The 24794-nt window shown below is 46.7% G+C and overlaps 1 protein-coding gene across 1 annotated transcript in view; it reads left to right on the forward strand.

Annotated features, from left to right (window-relative positions):
- The first annotated feature begins 6083 nt into the window (after positions 1–6083).
- MYL3 (myosin light chain 3) overlaps positions 6084–24794 on the forward strand; it is a 38628-nt gene continuing 19917 nt past the window's right edge. Inside the window, exon 1 of the mRNA XM_006026421.3 lies at positions 6084–6307. Coding sequence (XP_006026483.1) covers positions 6185–6307 — 123 coding nt within the window. The 5' untranslated portion in view covers positions 6084–6184. The remainder of the gene's footprint in view (positions 6308–24794) is intronic.

Here is a 24794-nt window from a genome sequence, read left to right on the forward strand (position 1 = left end):
TATACATATATACATGTGTATATATATATATACGTATATGTATATATGTGTGTGTGTGTATATATATATATATATATATATGGTAGAATCACACAGACACACATACTTATACATATAAAATAGTATTGTGGAGATTATCATATATGATAGAATGATAGAGAAGTAGGACTAGAAGGGACCTTTAGAGGTCACATCTAGTCCAGCCCCCTAACTGAGACAGGATCATCCCTATCCAAACCATCCTATACAAATCCACTGTCTAACCTCTTAGCAAAACTGCACAGTCAACCCTGGCACAACTACAAGACATAACACCCAAGCCTGCCACAGGCAAAGCAGGGGGATCAGGGTGGCCAATGTCCTGCTGGTGCAAAGATTATTAAAATAAGTTATGCAGGATACACACACACACACACAAACACAAACACACACACACACACGTTTAATCTATAATAAAAAAGTTAAAAAAACTGCAACAAAATGTAATAGGGTTGGGGTGTTGTATCTGTGATGGTCCAGGAAATGTAGGAGAGGTAAGGGCTTTGGCAGGGATATCTTTTATTGGATCAAAAGTATAGCTGGGAGAGATGAGGAGTGTTAGACAAGCTTTTAGGTACAAGGTCTTGGAAAGAAGCAAGTGCTGTTTAAACTGAATATCAGATAAAATGATGGCTTGCATTAATTCCATACGTGAAAGAAAACATTTAATGGGGAGTAAGTAAACTAAATATGTAAAAAGAACAAGCCATTTTAAAACTACAGAAAACAAAAAAAACCCAACCCCCACAACACATTTAAAATGCCAACATGGGACATTTTGATATTCCCAGATCTTTTTCCCCCAGTTTTTTTCTCCAAGACAAAATTGCGCTGGAATCCACATCATTACCTAGTGTTTTGATAGAATCCTATTTTCTGATGGAAAATGTCTCCTCTTGAGTTTATCTGACTAGCTGTGAAATTAATATACCTCATATAATTTGGTGATGCAATGTGCATGTCATAATACGACTTCTGGCTTTTAGGCACACTGGCATGTGCTTGGGCTTGATGGGCTTTCAGATATGGACAGACTGACTGGATAAAGACTTCCACCTACACCATTATTTCCCTAAGGCTATTTATTTGTGATAATGGTACCAGTCTGTGAACTTCCACATGGAAAAAAAGTCCGCTCGTTGTTATTATTATCTTGCAAATTCAGAAGTGATGAGATGCTGAGCTATTGCTAAGCCTCTGGCATCTTAATTGCCTGACATTTTTCTCTCTCTGCAGGCATGTCCAAATCAATGCAACTTATTTTGGGAGCTAAGCAGGCCTGAATCTAGCTAGTTCTTGGAGGAAGGTGTTGCATCCTGGGCAGGGATGGATGTGGCGGGGAGGGGAACGCTGTAGTGCAATTTCACCCCTCCTTTGATTCCTGCTTTATCTGACCACCAAAAAGCTTCCAGCTGGAGTGGAGCTAAACTACTGAGTGGATGGTAAACTGTTTAATCTCAGCTAACTCCAGGCCAAAACCATGCCCAGCCCAACCTCAATCATCAAACTCCAGTTTGCTGATGATGCTGTATTGTGTGCTCACTTTGGAGCAGACCTTCAGGCAATCATCGATGACTTTAGTGAGGCATACAAGCAAATGGGACTGATGTTTGACATTCAAAAGACCAAGGTCCTCCATCAATTAGTTCTTAATGAGCAGTCCCTAGCTCTGGTAATTTAGATTCGTGGTGAGACTCTGGAAAATGCTGAGTATTTCCTGGAAGCCATCTCTTGCATAAGGCTGACATCATTAAAGAAATCCAATATCACTTCACATGTGCAAGTGAAGCCTTCAGATGCCTGAGGAAAAGGCTGTTTGAAGATCACAACATTAGTCCAAAACCAAGCTCATGGTCAGTGGCAATGCATAGGGGGTGCACACGGGTGCATGTGCACCCCCTGAGTGTAGCGGTGCAGCCCCTACAAAAAGGCGCCGCTGACATTGTCCCCCGCTCCCCTCCCTACTGCCAACACCGCTGGCCGTGTCTGCAGGTGGTCACCATCCCCTAGTTGGGACTCACCACCCCTGCCCCCCCACCGCCGACAGAGCTGCCGGTGTCTGCAAGAGCTCCCCCACTTACCACCGCTGCCAGCACTGCTGTGCCCCCCCAGCCACCGGGGCCATGCATCGTTCATGCTCAGGATTAATCAAGCATTTGTGATCCCCACCTGACTGTACGGAGCTGAGATGTGGACAACACAGCAAACACTTCAAGTCCTTGGAGAAGTGCCATCAACGCAGCCTGCGAAAGATCCTTCAAATCCGGTGGGAAGACAGATGTACCAACACTAGTGTCTTCTCATGAGCAAACCCCATAAGTATTGAAGTGATGATCATCTAACATGATGATCATCATCCTCGACTGCGAGGGATTGCTGATGAATGATGATTGCTGATGCATTGTCAAGATGATCGAGAAGGGTAAATTTTGTCTTATGAATCTGAAAAAGAGATGTGCATTTAATTCTAATGACTGCAGGCCTAACGCAACACCTGTTCACCCTGTTTGTTGTGTTTTTATAAATAATATAGGATCTGGGAAAAGAAGGGTGCCTACTTTTTAAGTGGAGCACTCCAACGATTGCAGTCTCTCCACATATTGATCTATGTGTCTAGTCACCAGATGGGTGATGCACTCCAACAGGCCACCAATGGAGGCTGTGGAGTCTTCTTCTTTGGCTGGCTTTTAAGAACCGGTCAGCAAGCATCTTTTGGGGATGCTCTAGGTACACCTGATCATACATCAATGAAGATGTGTGGAGTGTATGGTCATTTGAAGTCCTTTCCAGCCTTAATTTTCTATGGTTCTTTGTATTTTCATGGCCTTCATCATCCTTGCCTTCACTCCCTGCCCTTTTCTATGTTCAGCAGAGCAAGCTTCTTGTAACGGGATGGAAAGCTTCCACTTCCACTTCCACTTCCACTTCCATTTCCACTTCCACTTCCAGTTATGCCATCAGAAACTCCAGCAGGTGCATGACCTAGCAGCACAGGTGGGATTGACGGTATTTGGCCACAGTAAAATGAGTGACTGAGTCTTGGTCCATCTTCTTTCACTCACCTGCCAATGTAGACAGATCTATTTGATGTATATTGACAGTGGCCTTAGACCTGCCAGGAACCACAGGCCACCTCAGTGGCTGGAGGGAAGATGCTAAAAGTTCAACAATTAATTCCATGAGACAAATCATGAGAAAGCAGGAACAGAGTTAATAACTAGGGGGCCCAAGGAAGACCTCAAGGACTCCTAGTCCTATTCAACACTAAGAAAACCCTTTCCCATCATTGGTAGAAGAGAGACCAGTGAGCTCGAAAACCTGTGCAGGGCAGAGCAAAGACACATGAGTCGTGGCCTTAGGGGAGGGCAAACCGGGCAACTGCTCGGGGCCCCACACTTTATAAAAATAAACATGAATTACACTGAATATTTGTATTAAGATACTTTCATTGCAGTTTCATGGATGAGGCAAAGTGAAATTGAAATCAAAAATGTCCGACTTGCTTATAGGTCATCAAAATTAAGCCACTAAGGGGTCCCAAATGACTCTCTTGCCAGGGGCCCCAGCAACCCTAAGGCCATCGCAGGACACATGGACTCTGCCAGTACCCAGTATTGTAGATAGAAGGTGCTGGTCTTTAGGTGGCCGATCCAACCGTGGAGATCTTATTTAGTCTGAGCAGATGCAGTGCTGTGATTGCTGATTGCTTTTGCCTTTCCCAGGGTGCCTTGCTTTCCAGCAGCATGTTAGGGGCTCCCCTGGGAACAGGAAGAACAAGGGGACCTCAGGCCTTTTGAGTCAACCTTCTCCTTTTAGATGCTGGCGGGTTCATCTGACCTCTGTTTTCCGTGTCACGGGGAGGATCTCAAGGATGTCATTTCATCTGGGTTTACAGGGATCACGCGGTGTCTTGAACTTCACACTTTGTCTTGCTCCTGTCTGAGCCGAGGCATGTCCCATGGGGGGGGATCTGGCCTGACCAAACAGAGGAGAAAGCAAGGGAGATACTGGTATGTCCCGTTGGCATTTAGCCTAAGACCTCTGAAGAGCAGCCAGCCTTCCAGCTGGCAGGGTGTACTTTCAGCATGTGCTTTTCTCCTGTGTGATTCTGGGGCTTGCGGTTACGTTCCCTTAGAAATACCAATTCGCAAGTGTAATTCTTTCCACCTTCGCTGCAATGGGGAAAGGGGCAGGGGGGAGGCATGGGGCTGCCATAAGGGGGAGCTGGAAAGGTAACTTGAACCCCCTTTTGATTAAAAAAGAGCTCATGACCTCTGCCCATGTAGGTGCCAGAGCTTTCCGGTGACCTCTGGGAAGCAGGACATGGGATTGCAGGTGGAGTGTGGCATTGAAGTGCATGTAAGCCTAGAAAGGCAAAATATCAAGTGTCCTGCTTAAGGGTGTCTTTTGATGGCAAGAGCAAAATTGCACATCTACAGCATGTGCTGGGCAACTGCTCCTTACTCCATGAAGCACAAACAACACTGTTGGTATTGGGGGTTTGCCCATGACCTAGGGTCATGAAGCATGAACTCCCCATGTGAGGGGCTATACAAACAGAGGGGAAAAAAGGCAGTCCCTGCTCCCAAGCATTTGTAGTCAACATAACCTTGACCTATGATGTAATACAAGTCCAATAGGATCCGCAACGGTGGAATGTCAGATGTCATATCAACCCAAAGTGCGTGTTGCCGGGATGGATGATATGTAGGGGACTCTCTCAGTGTTGTCTACATTTTGAATTGCATTAGAGGGGTTGTGACTTCACTAGGGTTGGCTTTAAAAAATGGCACTTGATTCAATAAAATGAGTTTGCTTTGTTTTTTTGAAAGAAACCAAGTAAAGACTTGGATTATCGAAGCTGCTGGGGAGGGGATCAGCACCTGGTGATTGTAATGAGAGTTTGTCTTTTGTGTCCCCTATATCAAAGATCCACCTGAATCTAGCAGAAGTTTAAGGCACATCTGTCTCCGTAGCCAGAATGACCCAAGAGAGTATTGGTATGGGCATCACATCCAGCCGCCTTGGATACCCCGTTCGAATGACAGGGCGCCCAACCTGTTTTATGATGGTGGAGAAGCCATCACCCTGAGGATCTGGAGTGACTCTGGCTCAAATGTCTTACTGTAAAGTTGAAATAAGGTCCCTTAATAACTCATTGCCCCCCCCCCCCCCCAATCCCCTCAGTCACCCATTCACTCTTATTCAGGCTCTTCGGACAGCTTTGCCAACATTGAGCCAAAACATTGAGCCATCTGACCCCAGCACTCATTCCTGCCCATGGCAGGGGGTCGGACTCGATGATCTAATAGGTCCCTTCCGACCCAAACAGCTATGAAACTATGAAATTATGAAACTTTCAGCCCCGTTGAGTGAACTCTTCTTTCCCCAGAGACTTTATATGGAGAGACCATGCCTGGGGCAGCATGCTTCTCATTGACCCCAACTCAAGGGGCAATGCCGTCAACGCTCCTGAAATTACTCTGCTTGTTCGATGTTGCTTGGGAGAGGATCATAGGCCGTTTTCAGCATGTTTGAGCTCCACAGGCACTGACAAAACCTGGAGCCAGGGTATATATGTCCATGGCCAGGGCTCTTATCTTCTCTTAGGAATCAGAGCGCGTGTAGCTGAATGCAAAGAGGTAGGTAGGAACGAATGATGCCGGTTGGTTAATTAGCGCCCAGCCAGGCAGGTGGTGCTGGCACCAACAAGTGAGGTGCAGAGGTAACCGGCAGGGATAAGAGGGTGTGCAATGAACTGATGGGACCCTGCTGTGTAACTCAACCCCCTTACACACGCACCCACCCACCCACACACACACACACACACACAGCAGAGACGTTTGACGCAGGGCCAGCCTGAGCCCTGAACACCCCAAACTCCCTTTCCATTTAAGTGCTAATTCATAACAATGCCATATCCAACTGCTCTAAAATAGCAGGGTACATGTCTTGCCCTTTTATAGCAGTGCCCCTATTGTAAGCTGTGGCATGTGATAGGGTGGGTGAGTGACACAATGTGTGACATTAAGGGACCGGCCAGGGATAAAGACCTCTGCCGGAGGAGTGACTTGTGCTCTGCTTTATCCTACAGCAGCCGCCTCCTTTCTATCTCTCTCTCTCTTTCTCTCTTTCTTAAGTCAACATGCCCCCTAAGAAGCCCGAACCTAAGAAGCCCGAACCCAAGAAAGAGGAGCCCAAGCCAGCACCTAAACCAGCAGAGCCGGAGCCCCCCAAGGAACCTGAATTTAATCCAGCTAATGTCAAAGTACGTATTTTTTTAGCCTATGAATGGAGGGAGCAGCCAGGTCTGCTTGTAGGGGGGAGTTGTTGCTTTCTGAGTCTTGAAAGCTTAGGGCCAAGAGGGCCTGGAGAGAGGTGCCGTGTCCCCTGCAGTGGGACACGGGCAGCAAAGGAGGTCGCCGTCGTACCACCTCCAAGCTGCCTGGGCGGTGCAGCTCTCAGGGCTGTTGCAAGAACAAGTGAAAAGTCAGCTCCCATGGGCAAGGGGTGATTTCAATCCTCTTCAGTCGGCTCCAAAAGAGGTAAAATCCACCCCCTCCATCTTTCTGTGCTCTGTGTTGCAAGGTTTGCTTCACATGCCAAATATTTGGATTCCCTAAAGCAAATAAGTGACTGCACCTGGGCTTTTCATCCTGCAGAGCAGCATAACCGAATGGCATAGAAACCCTGCATGCTAGGCAGGTAGTGAAAAACCCAGAGAAAAGTCCCAGCTCGTCAAGCAAGCTGCTGCCTTAAAGGACTGCAGCAAAGGCTCCCAAGTATCCTGAGCCACATTTTACTGCACCTTTCTTAGAGCATCCCCTCTGTTAGAGAGCTGATGTTGTGGAGCCTTTCAGCCCTTGCTTCAGTCACGTCTGTATGCATGAATGCACCTACGTGTGTGCGTGAGAGTGTGTGAGCCTGTGTGTGTCTGGCCAGGGCCATCATAGTCATTCCTGAAAAGAGTTAATGATGGGAAATGGGGGTCACATCCTCAGCTGGCATAAAACAGCATGTGTCCATGGAGCAGTTTGCACCAGCTGCGAGTTTGACCTATGCACTGATGTGACCTGCCGCGTGAAAAGCATCCCGGGGACTGTCTGCATTTAGGGTGCCTGAATTTAGGACGAACAGTAAGTTTTGATAGGATGGATCATCCCAGGAGAATGGAGGAGAAAACCCGTATTTCATCTCTTGCACGCACACACAGACTACCAGATCTTCAGCTGGTGTTAAATCACCCTGCCTGCCTTGACTTCAGCTTAGCTGCAGTTATTTATATCAGGAACTGTCCCAGGGCAAGAAACGGAGAGAGAGAGCATCTGTTCTGGTGTAGAGCTGGGCTATTGGGGCTGAAAAAATTAACATGGTAAATAAAGGGTTGAAGGGAAGAAGCAACTTCTATGCTTTCCTATTTTGAGCTGCACCAAATTTCAGGAGCCCCCAGTGCACCTTTAGCCAAGCTTTTTCCTTTAATTTTCATGGTCCATGCTGTGCCACCGACAGGATGCTGTGAGGTAGTGTCGGGTGTATTTGCCTTCTGCAAAGGAGTTCCTTTTAAGTCAGGAAATAAGGAATTCACTGCAGAAAATTGTAAAACACAAGGCAGCCCCTCAGCTGGTATAAATCAGTGCAACCCCATCGGCCGTTGCACCAAGCTGAGGATCTAGTCCATCACTACCAATATTCCCATGTGCTGCTTGAGCGGGGAAGTAGATACCCGTGTTCGTCTGAAGTCAAGCAGATGGTAGGGTAGGCCAGCTCCTAAGTGGGTGTGAGTGCCGTAGATCCACTGAGGGCCATGGGCAGCATCACTCGGCTTGGGTTTACACCCATTCCCCATCTATAAGAAGAAGAAGAGCAGTGCTTAACCCTCAATGAAAGATGGAACCGGTCTGAATTCAGTAGAGTATGAAAGCTGCAACGATACTGCGGTACCGGGGGCAGATAGGCACGGCAAAGAGGTGGATTACCATCCGCATGAGAAATTCCCCCCCAAAAAACATTTTTCAAGTTCAACGACATTATATAAACCTCAAAGGCAGCATCATTCAGTCATTTTTTTTTTCACAGACGCGTCTCGTTATTTAAACCATTCTTCATATTTTTACTTTTTTTTCCCTGCACCAGAATGTCCAAATATGAGCCTTTTCACTTTATGAAAAGACTTGATTTTTTTTTTTGCTGAAACACATGGCCTGGCTTTAATAAATCCTTCCCCAATGGTGTGATCTATTGGTCGGAGGAATGGTGTTTGCGGGGAGGTGACTGGAGCTCGTTACATGGTGAATTCAAGCCAAGATGAAACCCAATACGAATAAGTGCACTTTTGTGCTCACGGTTGAACGGGTTCTCAGAGGACAGCGAGACAGGACCTGATGTCCTCCCCAAAACTGTTCTGGAGCTGGTTTGGACTTTATCAGCTAAATGTTCATGGAAAATGGCCAAGTGATCAGATTTTTCCCCCCAGAAATAAATGGTTGGTTTAGGCAATTTTTAAATTTCCTGTTTCATAGAATTTGCTCTGTTGGTGATTTGGGTCTAGTCTTGGCTTCATGTAAAGCAGCCTGCTCCACTGATCAATTCCCAAGCTTCATGAGAAAAATGCAAGAAAATTTAAAACTATCAAAATAGCCCATTTCAGTCATCTTTTAAAAGAAAAGGTGTTGGTTTTCAGTTCAAAAGACTTCCTCATTTTCAAATTTAAGGTAATGTGTAGGAAAATGCGGGAGGAAAAAAATATATGAAAACAAAACACACGTCAAAAAAAGCTTTCTAAAATTATGAAAATGAAACATTTTGACAGCTTGATCCATTCCCTTCCCATCCCCCCAGCCACATTTTTGGTTCCTAGGGTTTTTTGGGGTGTTTTTTTGTTGTTGAGATCCTGACTTTTTTGGGTGCATTTACATGTGCACGTTAATGTGTATCCACCTATTTTGATGTGCATTAAAGCATCACTGAAAAAAAGCATGCTATTTATTGAATGCACATTAAAATAGGCTAATGCACATTAAGCTTCATTTAAAAACCTCAATCTTTAGTTAATGCGCATTAAGACAGGTTGATGCACATTTTCTTAGTTCCTCACAATGGAGGTACTAGATTTAATGTGCATTAACTAACGCACATTAATGCGCATGTAGACTTGCCCACTGTTTCAATTTGGGAAAGGAAACGCTTTCCCAAAGCTGAACGATTCTCCTGGGGATGGAAAACCAATGGCATTTTCCCATTCTAGTTTTTAACTTGGTCGATAAGTTCCCTTCCAGCCCCTAACAACTATGAAACTCTGAAGGATGGACTCAGCGCTTGAAATCAAGGAGACTTTTCTCCTTGACTTTAACAGGATCAGGATTGGGTCCTCCATACTCATGATGCTGGTAGAAAATTGGAGTGATTTGGAGAACCTCTATTTTGGGAAAATGCATTAGTTTTCTGGCATGTCAGAAAACAGGATTTGGTCTGATATTTGAGAATTGGTAAAGGACCACGGACCTGACAAACGTCCCAGAGAAGTCAAAGAGAAGGATTCTGGCTGACTCCCGTGGGCACATTTTACCCTGAATAAATACCTGCTGCTTCTAAAAGAGGTTATACAGGGAAACTAATTGAGATTATAGAGGGTGCAGCCTGAGGCAGGATTTCCCCCCTTGACCGGCACATACCAAGAGGCCAAGAGGTTATGATGAGTTTGAAGGCGACTATGTGCAGGGAGCTGGGCAGGTTGTAGTGAGAGTTATACTTTCGGTGTTGCCGGGAGTCTGTCCATCACAGCAATATTCACCCACAAACACATCTCAGAGAGAGGACAGGTATGATTTATTTGCACAGAGCACCTGTAGTCCTGGAGTTTGAAAGCCCACTTCCATGCTGGGATTTTTTCCCCTGTGTGGCATCCTCTGAATATCGATGAATTGCAATGTGCCGGGGGGAGTTGTCTTCCTTTTGGGTAGACAACTCATGGATGGCAGCACCCTTGAGAGATACTGCCATGGGGGACAATGAGGAGGAGATCCCTGCCAGCACTAAAAAATAAATAAAAATGTTTGGGGACTTTATTCAGTTCAGAGGCAGGAGAGTGGTTAGAGACCCCCGGTGCTCAGAGGTGCCTGGGTGAGCAAGATGTAGGGAAGGGACACGGGATTTGGGTGTGTTTGGATGTTGCAAATTGAACCAAAAGCCTTTTGGGGTCGCAGAGCAGCAAAGCACATAAGTGCATGCCTAAGTGAGTTTGCAAATGCTTCACAGAAGACGTCAGCAACCAAGATTGTCCCGGTGAGCCTAGGTCCCCAGCTTGAGACATGCATTTCGGATGGGATGTGGGAGGGTTTCAGCATGGGAGAGGGCTCTGTGACTAGAAAGGCGAGTGTGAGAATGGAAAGACGTGTGTGATCCTGTGTGTGAGTGGGTGGAGGGGGAAAATGAAGCAGAGAAAGAGTGGTTTGCTAGATGAGAGATGTTGCACAGAAAAGGAAGAAAGTGTATGTGTGTGTGGGGGGTGAGAGCACTGGTGTGTGTGTGTGTGTGTGTGTGTGTGTATGTGTGTGTGTGTGTGTGTGTGTTTGTGAGTTAGAGAGAAAGGTGTTGAGTGAGATTTTGTGTATGTGCATGAACGAAAGGAGAGAGGGGTGCGAGTGTGAGAAAAACAAATGTATGCAAGTGTGACTGAGTGTGTGAGAGTGACTGAGAACGTATGTGTGTGCAAGAGAGAGACCTGGGCTTTGTGTGTGAGAGGTTTTGAGTGAGTGACTGGATGAAGGAGAGCACACGTGTGTGTGCACACGTGTGAGAGATTTTGAATGTTTGCATGTGGCTGCATGTGTGATGAGTTTTAATTATGCATGTGTAAAGGAGAATGCTTGTGCATGGGAGAGAGCTTTTTTCATATGTCTATGACAATGAGGTTTTTTTGGGGAGGAACCGAGAGAGATTTTAAGTATGCATTCGAGACAGAGAGACGGCACGGGGGGTACGTGCGTGTGCGCAGTGACAGGTGACAAGTGACAGATGACAGGTGTTGAGGGACTTGGAAAAGTGTGATGTGACAGCGATCGCATAAGAAGAAAAAGCGAGGGGCTTTTCCTGCCAGAAAAAGTCACCCATTGAAAGGAGGGTTAGGATGCCTCGGTACTAATGCATTATTAAGTTAAAAAATGTGCCAAATTGGTGTAAACTGTTCTGTGATGTCATGGTAGGAAAATGAAATCTTGTGTGCAAGAAAATGAATCTTCTTGGTTCCCTTCAGTGTCATTGCATGGGCCAGACTGGCCATGGGTAGAGGCAGGGAGCATGCAGAGGGGTTGCTGGTTTAAAAAGGATTATTTCCAAGCATCATGTATATACAATGGAATCAGGACTCGTGATAGAGGTGATTTCTTTTATTAGACCAACTAGATTTGTGCAAAATAAATAAATAAAAAAAAATTCTTGAATTGCAAGCTTTTGGGCAATTAAAGAATATATTTATTTGTTTGTTTTTTGCAAAAATCTAGTCGATTTAATAAAAAAAATTATCTCTACCACGAGTCCTGATTCCTTTTGCCTCTAGAGACCAATACGGCTACACCCTGGATACCTGACACGGGTAGATACTATAACACTCGGGCACTGACATGCCAACCCTTGGCAAGGGGGTGACCTTATGCTGCCTGGGCACAGGGCAGAACGATGGCTTCACCCATCTTTGGGATGCTTGAAAGCATCATCTTCATTGTGATTCTGTCCAGGTTTTGCTGAAGGCTAATGCGCATTTTCTTAGTACCTCACAATGGAGGTCCTAGATTTAATGCACATTAACTAAAGTGTATTCATGCACATATAGACGTGCCCAATGTTTCAATTTGGGAAAGGAAACGCTTTCCCAAAGCTGAACAATTCTCCTGGGGATGGGAAACCGATGGCGTTTTCCCACTTTAGTTTCCAACTGGATGAAGGATGGACTCAGCACTTGAAATCAAGAAGGAGCCTTTTCCCCTTGACTTTAACAGGATCAGGACTGGGTCCTCCATTCTGGTCCTCGTTATGCCGATAGAAATTTGGAGTACCTCTATTTTGGGAAAGTGTGTTACTCTTCTGGCATGTCAAAAACCAGGATTTGGTCTGATATTTGGGAACCAGTAAAGGATTTAGGAATTGGCAAAGGATATAGGATATAGGATAGAAGTTGCAAAGAAGTCAAAGGGAAGGATTCTGACTGATTTCTACGGGCACATTTTACCCTGAATAAATATATTCTGCTCCTAAATGAGGTTATACAGGGAAACTAATTGAGATTATACAGGGTGCAGCCTGAGGCAGGATTTCCATACCCAAGGTGTGGATACCATCTGGCTTCAGGCTTCTAGCTCTGGTCTTTCTCCCTCTCTCTGCATCCTTTTGCTTTCTCCTCTCTATTTTTCCTTTCTCCTAGGCAGTATAATTTTACTCATCATCACCTTTATTATCATGGACATGCTGCTTAGTAGAGGTCAGTTTGCAGAGAAATCTTTCTTACCACCCCCCAGGCTCTTGAAATCAAGTGTTTCTGGACCAGTCCCCTTTCCATGCTGGTTTCTGTCTGTCGGTAATTTCTTTCTGAAAGGTCAGGAAATGTGGGCAGGGAGCTTTGAGGGACTTCCAGCCCACAAGACACCCCATCCAGATCCAGCCCACCCACATTTTGACGGGTTAGTTTAATGCAGGGTGGGCATCAAACTTGCTAAGTAACCTCCAAAGATATGCAATGCACCCGACTTCACTTCAAAACAAAACGTCTGCTCATTGCTCCGTGCCTTGCTTTGTGATACCTTTTGTGAAAGGCAGATGTGCAGACTGTATATAGCATTGCCTCTCTGGCCTCCTCACACACGGCGCTGAAGAATTCAGCTCAGGATGGTCCTACTCACGCCCCCTCTGAGAAATGAGCCCATATCGCACCCCCTGCAGATGATCTTTCTCAAGCATAAGGAAAGGTTAGGTCCTGGTCTGATTCTTTAGCATATCTGCAGCTACACCCCAGACCCAGGTCTTTGCAAGCTATGGAGGACCTTCCTTCTCGATCTGGGTCCAGCTGCGAGGCCAGTTTCATGAACTAATACTGGAGTTTAGGATTTGGGGGTTCACCGGGTGGCACTGATTTAATGATGACTTAGAAAGTGAGTCAGAGGGACCAGCAGTGATCCCCTGGGATCTGGCACCTGGGTGAAGAATCCCCTGTCGATGTCTGTCCCACCCACCACCCATCTCTTGTCTTCTATAAATGGAGGCCTCTCTCCCCGGCCGGGCTGTGTCCCCTTTATGTAAGGAAAGGCAGGAAGGTGTGATGTTACACACAGCTCGCTCACACAAGGGGAGGCAGGAATCCCGACCTGTCAGCACAATCTCTGTTTCCTCTCCGCAGCCTCCCCCCGCCGAGAAGGGCTGTTGTCTTCAGTTACCACCAGCCTTTTTCTCGCTTGGCATGCAGGAGCCCGAAGCTGCAAGGGGGACAGCCTGGCATCTGCGGTGCGGCCCATGTCATGCTTATCATACCCCGTTAGCGATTTATGCCGGTGCTCCTGGACAGAGCCCAGTTGCAAACATAATCGAAATGCCGAGCCCTCGGAGCATGGAGCTAAAGGCAGCTTTGCTCTTTTGCTCTCCCCATTTATTTAGCACAGCACGTGTCGCCTCGGAGGGACAGAACATCCCCTGCCAAGCCTGGCAGCAATGGGCAGGCTTTTAATAGAGGAGAAAGCACCTTTCCCCCTACAACGGTTGGCTCAGGAGGACTTTAATCTGACCGCTACCTACCTTGATAGGAATTAGCCATTGCCCAAAAGGGCAAGGGCTGTTCATCTCTAGGAAACCATGCTCAACCTCATCTTGCTTTTTGGGAGGAAGGGATAGAACAGGGTGCCCTTCCTTCAAGATGAAGCTAAATGCCAGAGCAAACCCCCCCCAAAAAAACAACCTGCTGAAATGTAAGGGTCCTTATAAACAGGACTCATTTTGAAAGCAGGGGAAGGGGGACAAAAGGACTAGAGAAGCAGATTATCTATCTATCTATCTATCTATCTGGTTATGGGACCAGAAATCCTGGTTCTGTAACAAACTCACTGCATGACAGTCACTTATTCTGTCTGTGCCTCACTTCTTGCTCCATAAAATGGGGACATGATAATAACAGTTTGTCTCTTAGACTGAACTCAGAGCTGGTTCCTTGCTACGTATATGGCCAATATCCAGCACGACAGCAGCTTTCACTGGGGCCACTTGCACAAGCTTCTCACTATCAGAGCTGGGTGAACATGTTCATCTAGAACTTGTGTTGTTGTTGCAACCTGGCTGAAGTTTGGGATCCATCTATTAGCCTTTTCTATACAAGCTCTTTTCTCTATGTACCTATTTACTGCCACAAATCCCCCCTTTCTTATCTATCTATCTATCTATCATCATCATCATCATCATCATCATCATACACCCTATCTATTCATCTATCAGTAAACACCCCCTCTATCTGTCTATCTATCCATCCATCCACCCATCATCAACACAAATGCCTTCAATGTTTCTATTACTGCACACCCCCTCTATCTACCTACCTACCACCATGCACCTGCTGGATCTACCTATTTGTCATTATTATACACTGCTTCTATTTGTCTATCACTGTATACCCTGTCTGTATGTCTATTTATCAACTTGCACCCCATGTCTTTGTCTTGATATCAATGTATACCCTCTATCTACCTACCACCATGGACCTGCTCCTATCTATCTATCTATCTATCTATCTATTGATAGATGGGTGGGACTTTGGGGGTTGAACTAGATGACCTCCTGAGGTCCCCTCCAACCCTAATTTTCTATGATTTTCTATGATTCTCCCTATATCCATAGATTCATAGATGTAGGGTTGGAAAGGACCTCAACAAATCATCAAGTCCGACGCCCTGCCTGGGCAGGAAAGACTGCTGGGGTCCGATGACCCCAGCCAGGTGCCTATCCAGATATTTCTGTCCATCACTTTCATATTTCCTGGACCATCATGGCTACAACACCACCCCAAATTATTACATCCTTTCTCTGTCTTTCATCCCATAGGTATCCCAATCTCAATTTTTATGTCTCTGCTCATATTTCTATGACTCTCCTTGTTTTAGCTTCTGGTTTGCATTGCATTGCTTCCAGCTTGCATTGTATTGTTTCTGGCTTCAATTGCAGCATGTAATGTAGCCCAGAAGCTAGAAAGTGTTACCTCCTTTTAGAGTTTCACCTGTTTTGGGGTCTTTTTACAATGTGCACCGGTCAGGGTATTGACAAAGAGGGCAAGCGCCTGTACATTTCCCCCTGGGTTGAGATGATGAGATTGTCACTATGGTATTTTCACGGCAAGTGCTTAGTGAGAGGAGCTCTCTAGCTTTCAAGGCTTGTAGCATGGCATGTAGCAGCCAGAACTCAGTCTATGGAAGCTGCTTGGGCTCACTACCCATGCATTTCATGCCTTCTTCATGCCTTCAGAAGAGAACCTGGAAAGGGAGATTGCAACTTGCTATGATGCAGATAGAGCCTAATCCACCTCTCACTGAAGTCAATGAGAACTACTTCTTGCCTCTCTATATTTGGGGCTTGGGAAAAAGGAGAGAAACTCTCTTGACCTTCATATGAGTCTTTGAACTATGAGGTTTAGCTCATGTTGCCACTGTTAACATATGCTACTGATAACAGTATATGCATATCGATATATGCATATTGATAACATAGCCTGCATGCATGCTATTGGTAACAATATATACACTAAGGCTAGTTTTTCAGCTGGTTTTACATCAGACCTCACAAGCAACCTTGTGCTGGCTGCCCTATCATTCTTTCTAGCTGGGCCTCGTGTTGTCAGCTTTCTTACAAACGGAGTCGCAACGTGTGTCCAAAATGAGCCACATGTTATTGAAAGCCCCCGCCAGAGAGGGAGCAGCTCTGCCATCTGCTCAGCTCATCCAGCCACTAAACCTCAGTGGATATGGTTTCCATCATCACTTGTGTAATGTGCAATAACGATGATGTTTAAAAGAAAGGCACAGCTAAGTGCGTGCAGAAAGCTCAGCTTGAAGTGTGAAAACTTTTCCCGAGTGGAGCTGTAGAACTGGAGTCTTTATTTCTTTCAGAAGCCAGGAGGAAAAATGAGGCAGGGCGGGGGGAAAAATTACAGTTAGACAATAAAGGGGAGAGTTGGATCTTTAATGGAAGCAAGAACTCAAGGGTTGAGTCTCCTCGCCTCTGCTTGTGCAGTCACTTACACCTGGGCCTGAGAGATCAGAATGGCTGTATTTCACACCCATTTAGCACTTGTGCAAGAGGGGACAGGATGTCATGGACCAAGAGCAGGAAAACTCTCAGGGACTGCACAGGAGAGAGACTGCCGTGTGACTGGGAGAGCCGTAACATGGTGCATGTATGTAACATAGCTGTAACATAGGCTTCCTCTACAGGAGGAAGTACAGGAGGGCAATGAAAATGTTTCAGGGGCTGGGGCACATGGTTTTGAGAGAAGAGGCTGAAGGAACTGGGGTTGTTTAGTCTGCAGAAGAGAAGCCTGAGGGGGGATTGAATAGCAGCTTTCATCTCCCTGCAGGGGGACTGCAAAGAGGACGGAGCTGGGCTGTTCTCAGTGGGGGCAGATGACAGGACAAGGAGCAATGGGCTCAAGCTGCAGCAAGGGAAGTTGAGGTTGGATATTAGGAAAAAAATTCTCACTAGGAAGGTGGTGAAGCACTGGGACAGGTTACCCAGGTAACCTCCTTGGAGGTGTTTAAGACCTGGCTCAACAAAGCCGTGGCTGGGATGATGTAGCTGGGGCTGGTCCTGCTTGGAGCAGGGAGTTGGACTAGATGTGACCTCCTGAGCTCCCTTCAACCCTCATTGTCTATGACTATAAGTATCCTATACCAGGCCTATTTCTGGAACTTCTTACTTACCATCGCAGCTGAGTGCATTAGAGAGAAAGCCTTCCTCCCTCCCTGCTCCATGTTGGCTACTGTCCCCTGTGCAGACTCTGGGCATAGAAAATAAAAGGGCATCTTGTGCCTTTGTACTGCCCTTGTATAGCTGGATCCAGAGCTTAGCGCATAGCAAGACACAGCCCCTGATGTGCAGAGTTTAGAGAGACCGGGCAAGGAAGTGATTAGACATGCCTGAGGTTACATTGCAGGGCCGTAGCAGAGCCACGGGTGCTCTCTAATCTCCTGAATCCCAACCTAGTGCTTCCGCCACAGGCTCAAGCTACTAATCTTATGCAGAACTGGCTTCTCCTGCAATAGAGGAATACCACGACCACGCAGCACCCAGAGTTTCCAAACTAGCTCAGCAATGATTAAACAGCAGGGCTACCTGTGAACAGATTTCTTGCCCTTTCATTCATAAGCCCGTTTGGGAGCTGAAAGGGTTGGAAAGCATTTAGAGAAAGGAAATAGAATTGGCATCACCAGAGGGACGATGCAAACGTAACTCCCTATGATGTCTTTTTTTTTTTTTTTTAATCACATTTTCCTCTCCTTTTTCATTTCATTTAAACCATCGGTCTCTCCTCCCTCTGCTCGGCCTGGTACTTTAAACCGTCGGAAGCAGATGGGGAGGTGGGGGAATCAACTAAACTTAAATGGAAATCTCTAAGCTATGCCAAGGGCATGCACACACCTCACAGCCAGGCTCCCTCCGTGAGACAGACGTTTCCCAGGATTGCTTGCTGGATGTTCATGGGCAGAAAGCTGGCTGCTCTCACCACTAATAGTGCCCAGGGGATCTCCAGTGCATTCATACCTATCTGAATTCTCACTTCCCTGAGGGCCAGGCCTTTGGCTGGTGTAGGCTAGCATCACCAGGAGTCATGATCACGATCACGATTGTGCTTAAGAGAGCTATGGCCATTTGGGGATTGGGCTCCTTTGATTCAACAGGGTTGATGATTCACAGCTGACAGCTTGCTTGTTCCCTTCAATGAACCCGCGCCAATTAAGTCCAGAGAGAAACTGGTCCATTTGTTTCTATTGTGCCAGGGGGGTTTCCACCATCTAGAAACCTAGCCCCTTGATTTCAGTGGAGAGGAGCTGATTTACACCAGATGAGAAGCTGGCACACGAATTTCGAAGAAGCTGTGCTGACATGTGACATCTGAGATTGTAGCCCTTATTTCAACAATCCCTTAGTTTTCATTTGTCTTTTCAGGGCAAAGGTGAACTGCTCCATATCTATATCTATATCTATATCTATATCTATATCCAAACTCATATAGCTGTACATCTATGTATGTATATAGGGTGTATATATGTGTGTGTGGCTGTGCACATATACACACACATGTTCATACACACTCATGCACGATACACCGATAAGACATACCAGAATCATAGACTCATAGACAATGAGGGCTGGAAGGGACCTCACGAGGTCACATCTAGTTGAACGCCCTGCTCCGAGCAGGACCAGCCCCAACCACATCATCCCAGACAAAACTTTGTCTAGCTGGGTCTTAAACACCTCCAAGGCTGGAGAGTGCACCATCTCTCTGGGTAACCTGTTTCAGTGCTTTTCCACCCTCTTAGTGAGAGTTTTTCCCAATATCCAACCTCAACTTCCCTTGCTGCAGCCTGAGCCCATTGCTCCTTGTCCTGCCATCTGCCCCCACTGAGAACAGCCCAGCTCCATCCTCTTTGCATCCCCCTGCAGGGAGGTGAAGCCTGCTATCAAATCCCCCTCGGTCTTCTCTTCTGCAGACTCAATCAGCGCATTTCCCTCAGCCGCTCCTCACAAGTCATGTCCCCCAGTACTCTTAGTCTATGTGAAATGATTAGGGCTGGTCTCAGTCAAAATCTGACAAATGTCCACAGCACAAAATAACTATCATCGCAGCTCTGTGTCCCATCAGGGAGGTACAGATGTAATTTGGTTATGGGGACCTGCTGGCATCCAAGCATGGTCTCCTCAGGCAGAGATGAAGGACTTGACAATTTTGGCATATGCCAACCCAAGCTTCCTTCTTTAATGCCGTGGCTTCAGTCCCCCAGTGCTTTGCAGTCATAAAGGATGGTTGAACTGGCTGGGTCGCATGTGGAAAAGGTGGAGGACCGACACTCTTGACACAGCTGTGTCAAAGTCAGGGCACCACGAACTCGAGACATGAACCACACCACGTAACACAACACAGCGCAAGCATCAGGCCTCCTGGGTGTTAGGGATCAAGTCTCCCAGAGCCAGCATGACCACGAGGTCCCAAAAACCTGGGTTTGTGTCAGAACAACACTGACCCTATAATATTACAATGCAAATGACTTTGCAGCCCAGGATGGCAAACCAGCCTACCTTGCAATTAAATCCCATTATATATTTAATGCATCTCTTTGCCTTTCAGTTTACATGATCAAAAATCCCATTGCTGACAAGCCCCAGCTGCCTGATCAGAAATATCACTCTGCCTCCTGTGTACCTGCATGCCTGCCTGAAAAAAACCTGTAGTGGCATAGCCTCTTCCAAAAAATCATAGTGATAAAGCATTGGCAAGATTAAGAGCCCTGGTTTTGTGCCACTGTTGGCAGAGCTAGCAGACGTGCCGCTCTCAAAGGAATCATGCTGTAATTCGCCCGTGTTGTTTTAACGGGCCAAACTGATCTCCTTCGCCAACCCATAAGTATCAATTAATCTGCCCCTGGGCTCAGTTTGGCTCTTAGTCAGAAGTTATTCATTGCAAGCTGAAAAAGATTATGTCCTGATCCTCCTTTATAGCTGCAGCTGTTCTGAATGTACATACCCAAACTCAGTTAAGCAAAGTAACACTTCGTCTAAACACAGACACTTGTCACTATTGCTTGACATTTTGAAGATCGCTTATTTTTTTTCCCCGTCTTTACGCTGCTGGGTCTCGCAAGCGAGGCTTCGATCAGAGAGTTGCGTGGGCTTCATTTGATTCGACATGTCAGAGAGATCAGCCATTCCCACCCCGCACTTGAAACTACCCTTGGTTTTGGTTGGGTGGGTGAGATGAGAAATCAGAGAAATATTCCATCTGGGTTGAACTGAAACAGAAATTTGGGGTTGCTTTTTTTTCCCCACAGAAACAACTACAACAAATTCATTTTGTGTCACCCCAAAGCACTTGTTTATACTAAACCTTCCCCCCCCCTCCCCTTTTTTTAGTTTGGTTTCAAAGTCATTTAACTCCTTTTTCACCTACCTCACCTTCACTTTCATACAACCCGGCTTTTCATTTAGGTCTGTTTGGTAAATGCAAAATCCCGTTTTGCGAGGTGACGTCGAAAATTGCCCTTCCGCCTTCTTGAGACTTCGCTTTGAAAATGCTGCGATGGAAATGTTGACTTTTTAAAAAAATTATTCCCCATTCTTTCAGCTCAAAATAGTCACTGAATTGGAACGCATGCCCCCACCCCCCCAAAGTCTGCTTTCCAGCTAATTTAGCAAACCACTTCCAACCTTTAGCCCAATAGCCAAGTATTGAGGACACTGTCCAAAGAAGGGGAGACCCAGGGTCTAGGTCCCCTCATCCAGAGTGGTTCAAACCTATGTTTCCTCCTTGTAATTGCCTAGCAGAGGGCTTATATCAGAAGATCAAGACCTAGATACCACCCTGGGTCCTTTCCAGCTCTCCTCCAAAAGCCAGCTCAATGGGAAGCCAGGAGGGAGAGAGAGATGGGGCTAGGAGGAGGCAGCTAAGTCAGAGGAAGCGTGGTTCGAAGAGGCAGATGCTGCCTGACAAGACTGATTTTGGCCCTTGCCTTGGCTCCTCTCTCCGGTGGGCAGAGACTCTCATTTCTGTTTCCCAGTGAGTAGAAAAGCAAAGTGCTGCAGGGCAGTTGCAAGAGGAGGGCTAGAGATTGCCCGGGGTCTTGCATTTATTTGCCAAGCACAAGACACACGTTCAAGCTACCCTTTGGGAGAAGTTAGACCTAGATTATAGGTTTGCTGCTCCTTGACTTACAATGGCAATTCTCTTCCCGTATCTCCTTTCCGGCAGGATGTGCATAAAGTGATTTTATTCTAAAACTAAATCGAAAATCTCCATAAGCACCAAAAATTGTGGCGAGGAGGCTACATATGTGCCACTGGGTATGTTGAGGTATAGCAGAATTTTGCCCTTCCTTTGTACTATGGTATAGCGTGACGGTCTACCTCTCTGTGATTATCCTGGGTGGATGATGGGGTCGAAGAACCTCATGAAGCCATCCCCCCAGTCCAAATGGGTTTTCAAAGGCAGGGCCTGCAAGAGATCACAAGCTGCTGTCAACACAAGAGCCACAGGCATGAACAGATATGAGCACGCTTTACAAGCGACAGAAAGGCTTTATGATGGGTTTGCGGCTCGGGCTGTCCAGCACAGTAGTGGGGACGCTGGGTATTAATAGCTTTAGAAAAAAAGCTTAGTGGAAAAAATCTTGCCAGCTACCAAGGTCACCTCAACACATCGAGGCAGACCTTGATGCGTTTCTGGGCCTCTTTCCATACTCAGCATTTCTGCTTCCTAACTTGGTCTGCCGTGGGAAAGCATCTTCTACCTTCCAAACAGGCCCCTGCCAAGGCTGGTTCAGACTCTTGTTATTCATTTAAGAGGGAACATTATGGAAGAAAAGAGCATCGTTACCATTTTCAGGATGCCTTCCTCACATTGTCTGAATACTTTTCTCCTGATATCCTTATGGATAGTGTGTTAGCCTTAGCGCAGTTTTATTAATAGGATTTATTTCCTAGGAGTTGCATGTTTGCTTCAGATAGGATGCATCAAAAAACATCTTGCCAGCATTGAGACATATTGTGTGTGTGTGTGCATAGGAATAACTTCATCGGCTTGTGGAGAGTATTGAAGACAGACTGCATAAAACTGCATATTGGATAGGATCATAGACTCATAGAAAATAAGAGTTGGCAGGGATCTCAGGAGGTCGCATCTAGTGCAACCCCCTGCTCCAAGCAGGACCAGCCCCAACTACATCATCCCAGCCACGGCTTTGTCTAGTTGGGTCTTCAACACCTCCAAGGATGGAGTTTCCCAGTGTGTGAGAGTACAATAACCCCGTGCAACTATAGACACTGCATGTTCCTGTGCCTCTGTCTTGTCACCTATAACATGAGGATAATTATACTTCTCCTTTCCAAAGCACTTTGAAACCCATGAATGAAAAGTGCTGTGGAAGCTGTGGGTATTCTTATTATCAACTTGACCTGTCCTGAGATTTAGATGGTTAAAAGACCCAAAATCTAATCTACACTGCTGCTGTTGCTTGGGGTATTTAGAGGCAGAAACCAGACCTGGATGCCATAGCATCCTGGAAAATGAGGGTTGAAGGGAACTCAGGAGGTCACATCTAGTCCAACCCCCTGCTCCAAGCAGGATTAGCTCCAATGGCCTCACCCAGGGAAACCCAGGGCCCTAAATTTTGTGGCAGGCCATGCCCCTCCCTAGACACATCTGCAGCTTCTGGTAGCCCACCAGGCCGGATGGGATGGCCCTGAGGGTCAGATCCAGCTTGTGGGCCTGGTGTGGGTGAGAAGCAGAGCCACTTTTCCTGCATGCAGCATCATGTGAATGTGGCTATATTGCTTCTGAGCTGCGGTTGCCTCCTGTTTCGGGACCCGTTTCACACAGAGCCAGCTACCATGGGGCTGCACCTCTCAGAAGATGAACCAGGGATGCAGCACATGCAAGGAGTGAACCATTTTGAAATGTCACTGCTTGGGAACCGCTTTACAGATGTGTGAAGTCCCGTGGCTCTATCTGTGCCTTGCAGTGGACAAGTACATGCTTGCACCAGTAGGGGAGGGCAAACTGGGTCACCACCCAGGGCCCCACATTTTAGGGGCCCCAGAATTTTGCAACCATTTTTGGGGGGTTGAAGTTATTAAAAACATTCTTTTTTTCAATTTATGAATAAGTTTCATCATAGTTTCATAGTAGCTAGGGTCAGGAGGGACCTGAACAGATCATCTCGCCTGACCCCCTGCCACAGGCAGGAATGAATGCTGTGGGGCCATGACCCCAGGCAGGTGATCGTCCAACCTCCTCTTGAATTTGCCCAAGGCAGGGGTGAGGACCACCTCCCTGGGATGGGGCAACGTGAAATTGAAATTGAAAATATCTGACTTGCTTCTAGGTCATCAAAATTAAGGCTCTAAGGGTCCCCATATGACTCTCTTGCCCGGGGCCCCAGCAACCCTAAGGCCACCACTGCCTGCACCCAAGTTTTGGGGTTCTCAGGGGCTGGGGGCATGATGATAGGGGATGAGGACATAGCTGTCTTTAGAAAGATAGCTTGGACTAGGGAGCTCAGGGATAAAAAGTTGCCAACAAAAGGGAAAAAAAGCAGGCAGCGGAGTTATGGTTGCCTACCAGAGTAGTCAGTTGCAGCCCTGGTAGGGGGTGAGGAGCAATGCAGTGTGGGATATCTGGAGGACCAACCACAGTCATGTCACAGAACATTTGCTCTCTGCTGCTACCATTTCAAACCAGGACTTGATTTTCCAGGTACGCTTTTGGAAAGCAGTCAGGGCTGCTCTCGATCAGCGGACCAGGCTTGTGTGCCTGCCTGCTTCAGGTTTACACTGCAAGTGTTATGTGTGTCTACGTCCCCGGAGGCTGCACGCCTAGCAGGCGCATTGGAAGGTCACAGGAGCTGTCTGCAGACTTGAGAACAACATTTTAACCTTGGCAGGAAAGCTCCCATGTCGGGGACTCATTGAGGACATTGTACCTACCCCCAAGAGTCTCCTGGACGATTTGGGGGTGAAGCAGGGCAGCGCTAGGTGTGGGTTATACAAGTCGGTGTGGGATCACAGGGACATACGTGGTAGTGGAACACCACACTGTGGTGCCCTCAAATACTTATTGCATGGAGTGAATTAGCTGAAAGCCAGCTGAGATGCTGCTAAATATCTTGCCAGTGCGGCTCCTGATTGCAGTGTAAATAGAGCCAAAACAACCAGCTTTTCCAAAGCACTCCATCCCCTGTAATCACAGTTTCCTGGGCAATACGTAACACCTCCAGACTAGTGCCTGAATTTGGGGGCTGCATATTACTTACCTTTTTTTTAAGCCAACGAACCTGGGGTCTCTCTCCCTCCCCATCTCCCTATCTTCATGCCCGGTTGTGAAACGGAGACCTCTGGGAACACTTTGATCTTGAGAACTGCACATTGCTTTTGAAAACTATATTGAATCTAAATATAGTTCAGAGGCCTGCTTTGTTTCCCATCCATTTTCAGCGGTAGCTTGTGGCCGGGTAACTGATGACTCGCTGCTCCCAATAACTCTGCGGTGGTTTTTTCCCAGAGAGGGGAGAAAATAGCATGAGATACCACCCACATATTCATGCTGGTTTCCAAGAGGAAGCCATGCCGAGGTGGCAGCACTGGCAACCTCATTAGTATTTGTTACCAACCCTTCTCGGGTTGCTATGACATCCGTCCATCAAAATCTTCCAGCTCCCGACACTGTGAAGCTCTTCAAACACCGTGGCAAGAGGAGCCACACGCAGACCGTCACTGCACCAACCTCCTCCTCTCCTCCGATTTCCATCTGCACAGCTTTGCATTCACCAGTCTGCATGAGGGACTGTCATGGGCATGGACAACCAGGAGTAGACCAGAAGTCAACCTAGCCAAATATCCCATTTCTAGCACTGGCCACCAGTTGACACTTCAGAGGATGGATCAAGAGTCCTTGCAGCAGGAAGTCCTGAGATAACCTGACCTCAAGGAAAATCTCTCCAGCCCCTCATCTGTGATATAGTTTATAG

Source organism: Alligator sinensis, unplaced genomic scaffold (genome assembly GCF_000455745.1).
Source record: "Alligator sinensis unplaced genomic scaffold, ASM45574v1 scaffold1298_1, whole genome shotgun sequence".
NCBI lineage: Eukaryota > Metazoa > Chordata > Crocodylia > Alligatoridae > Alligator > Alligator sinensis.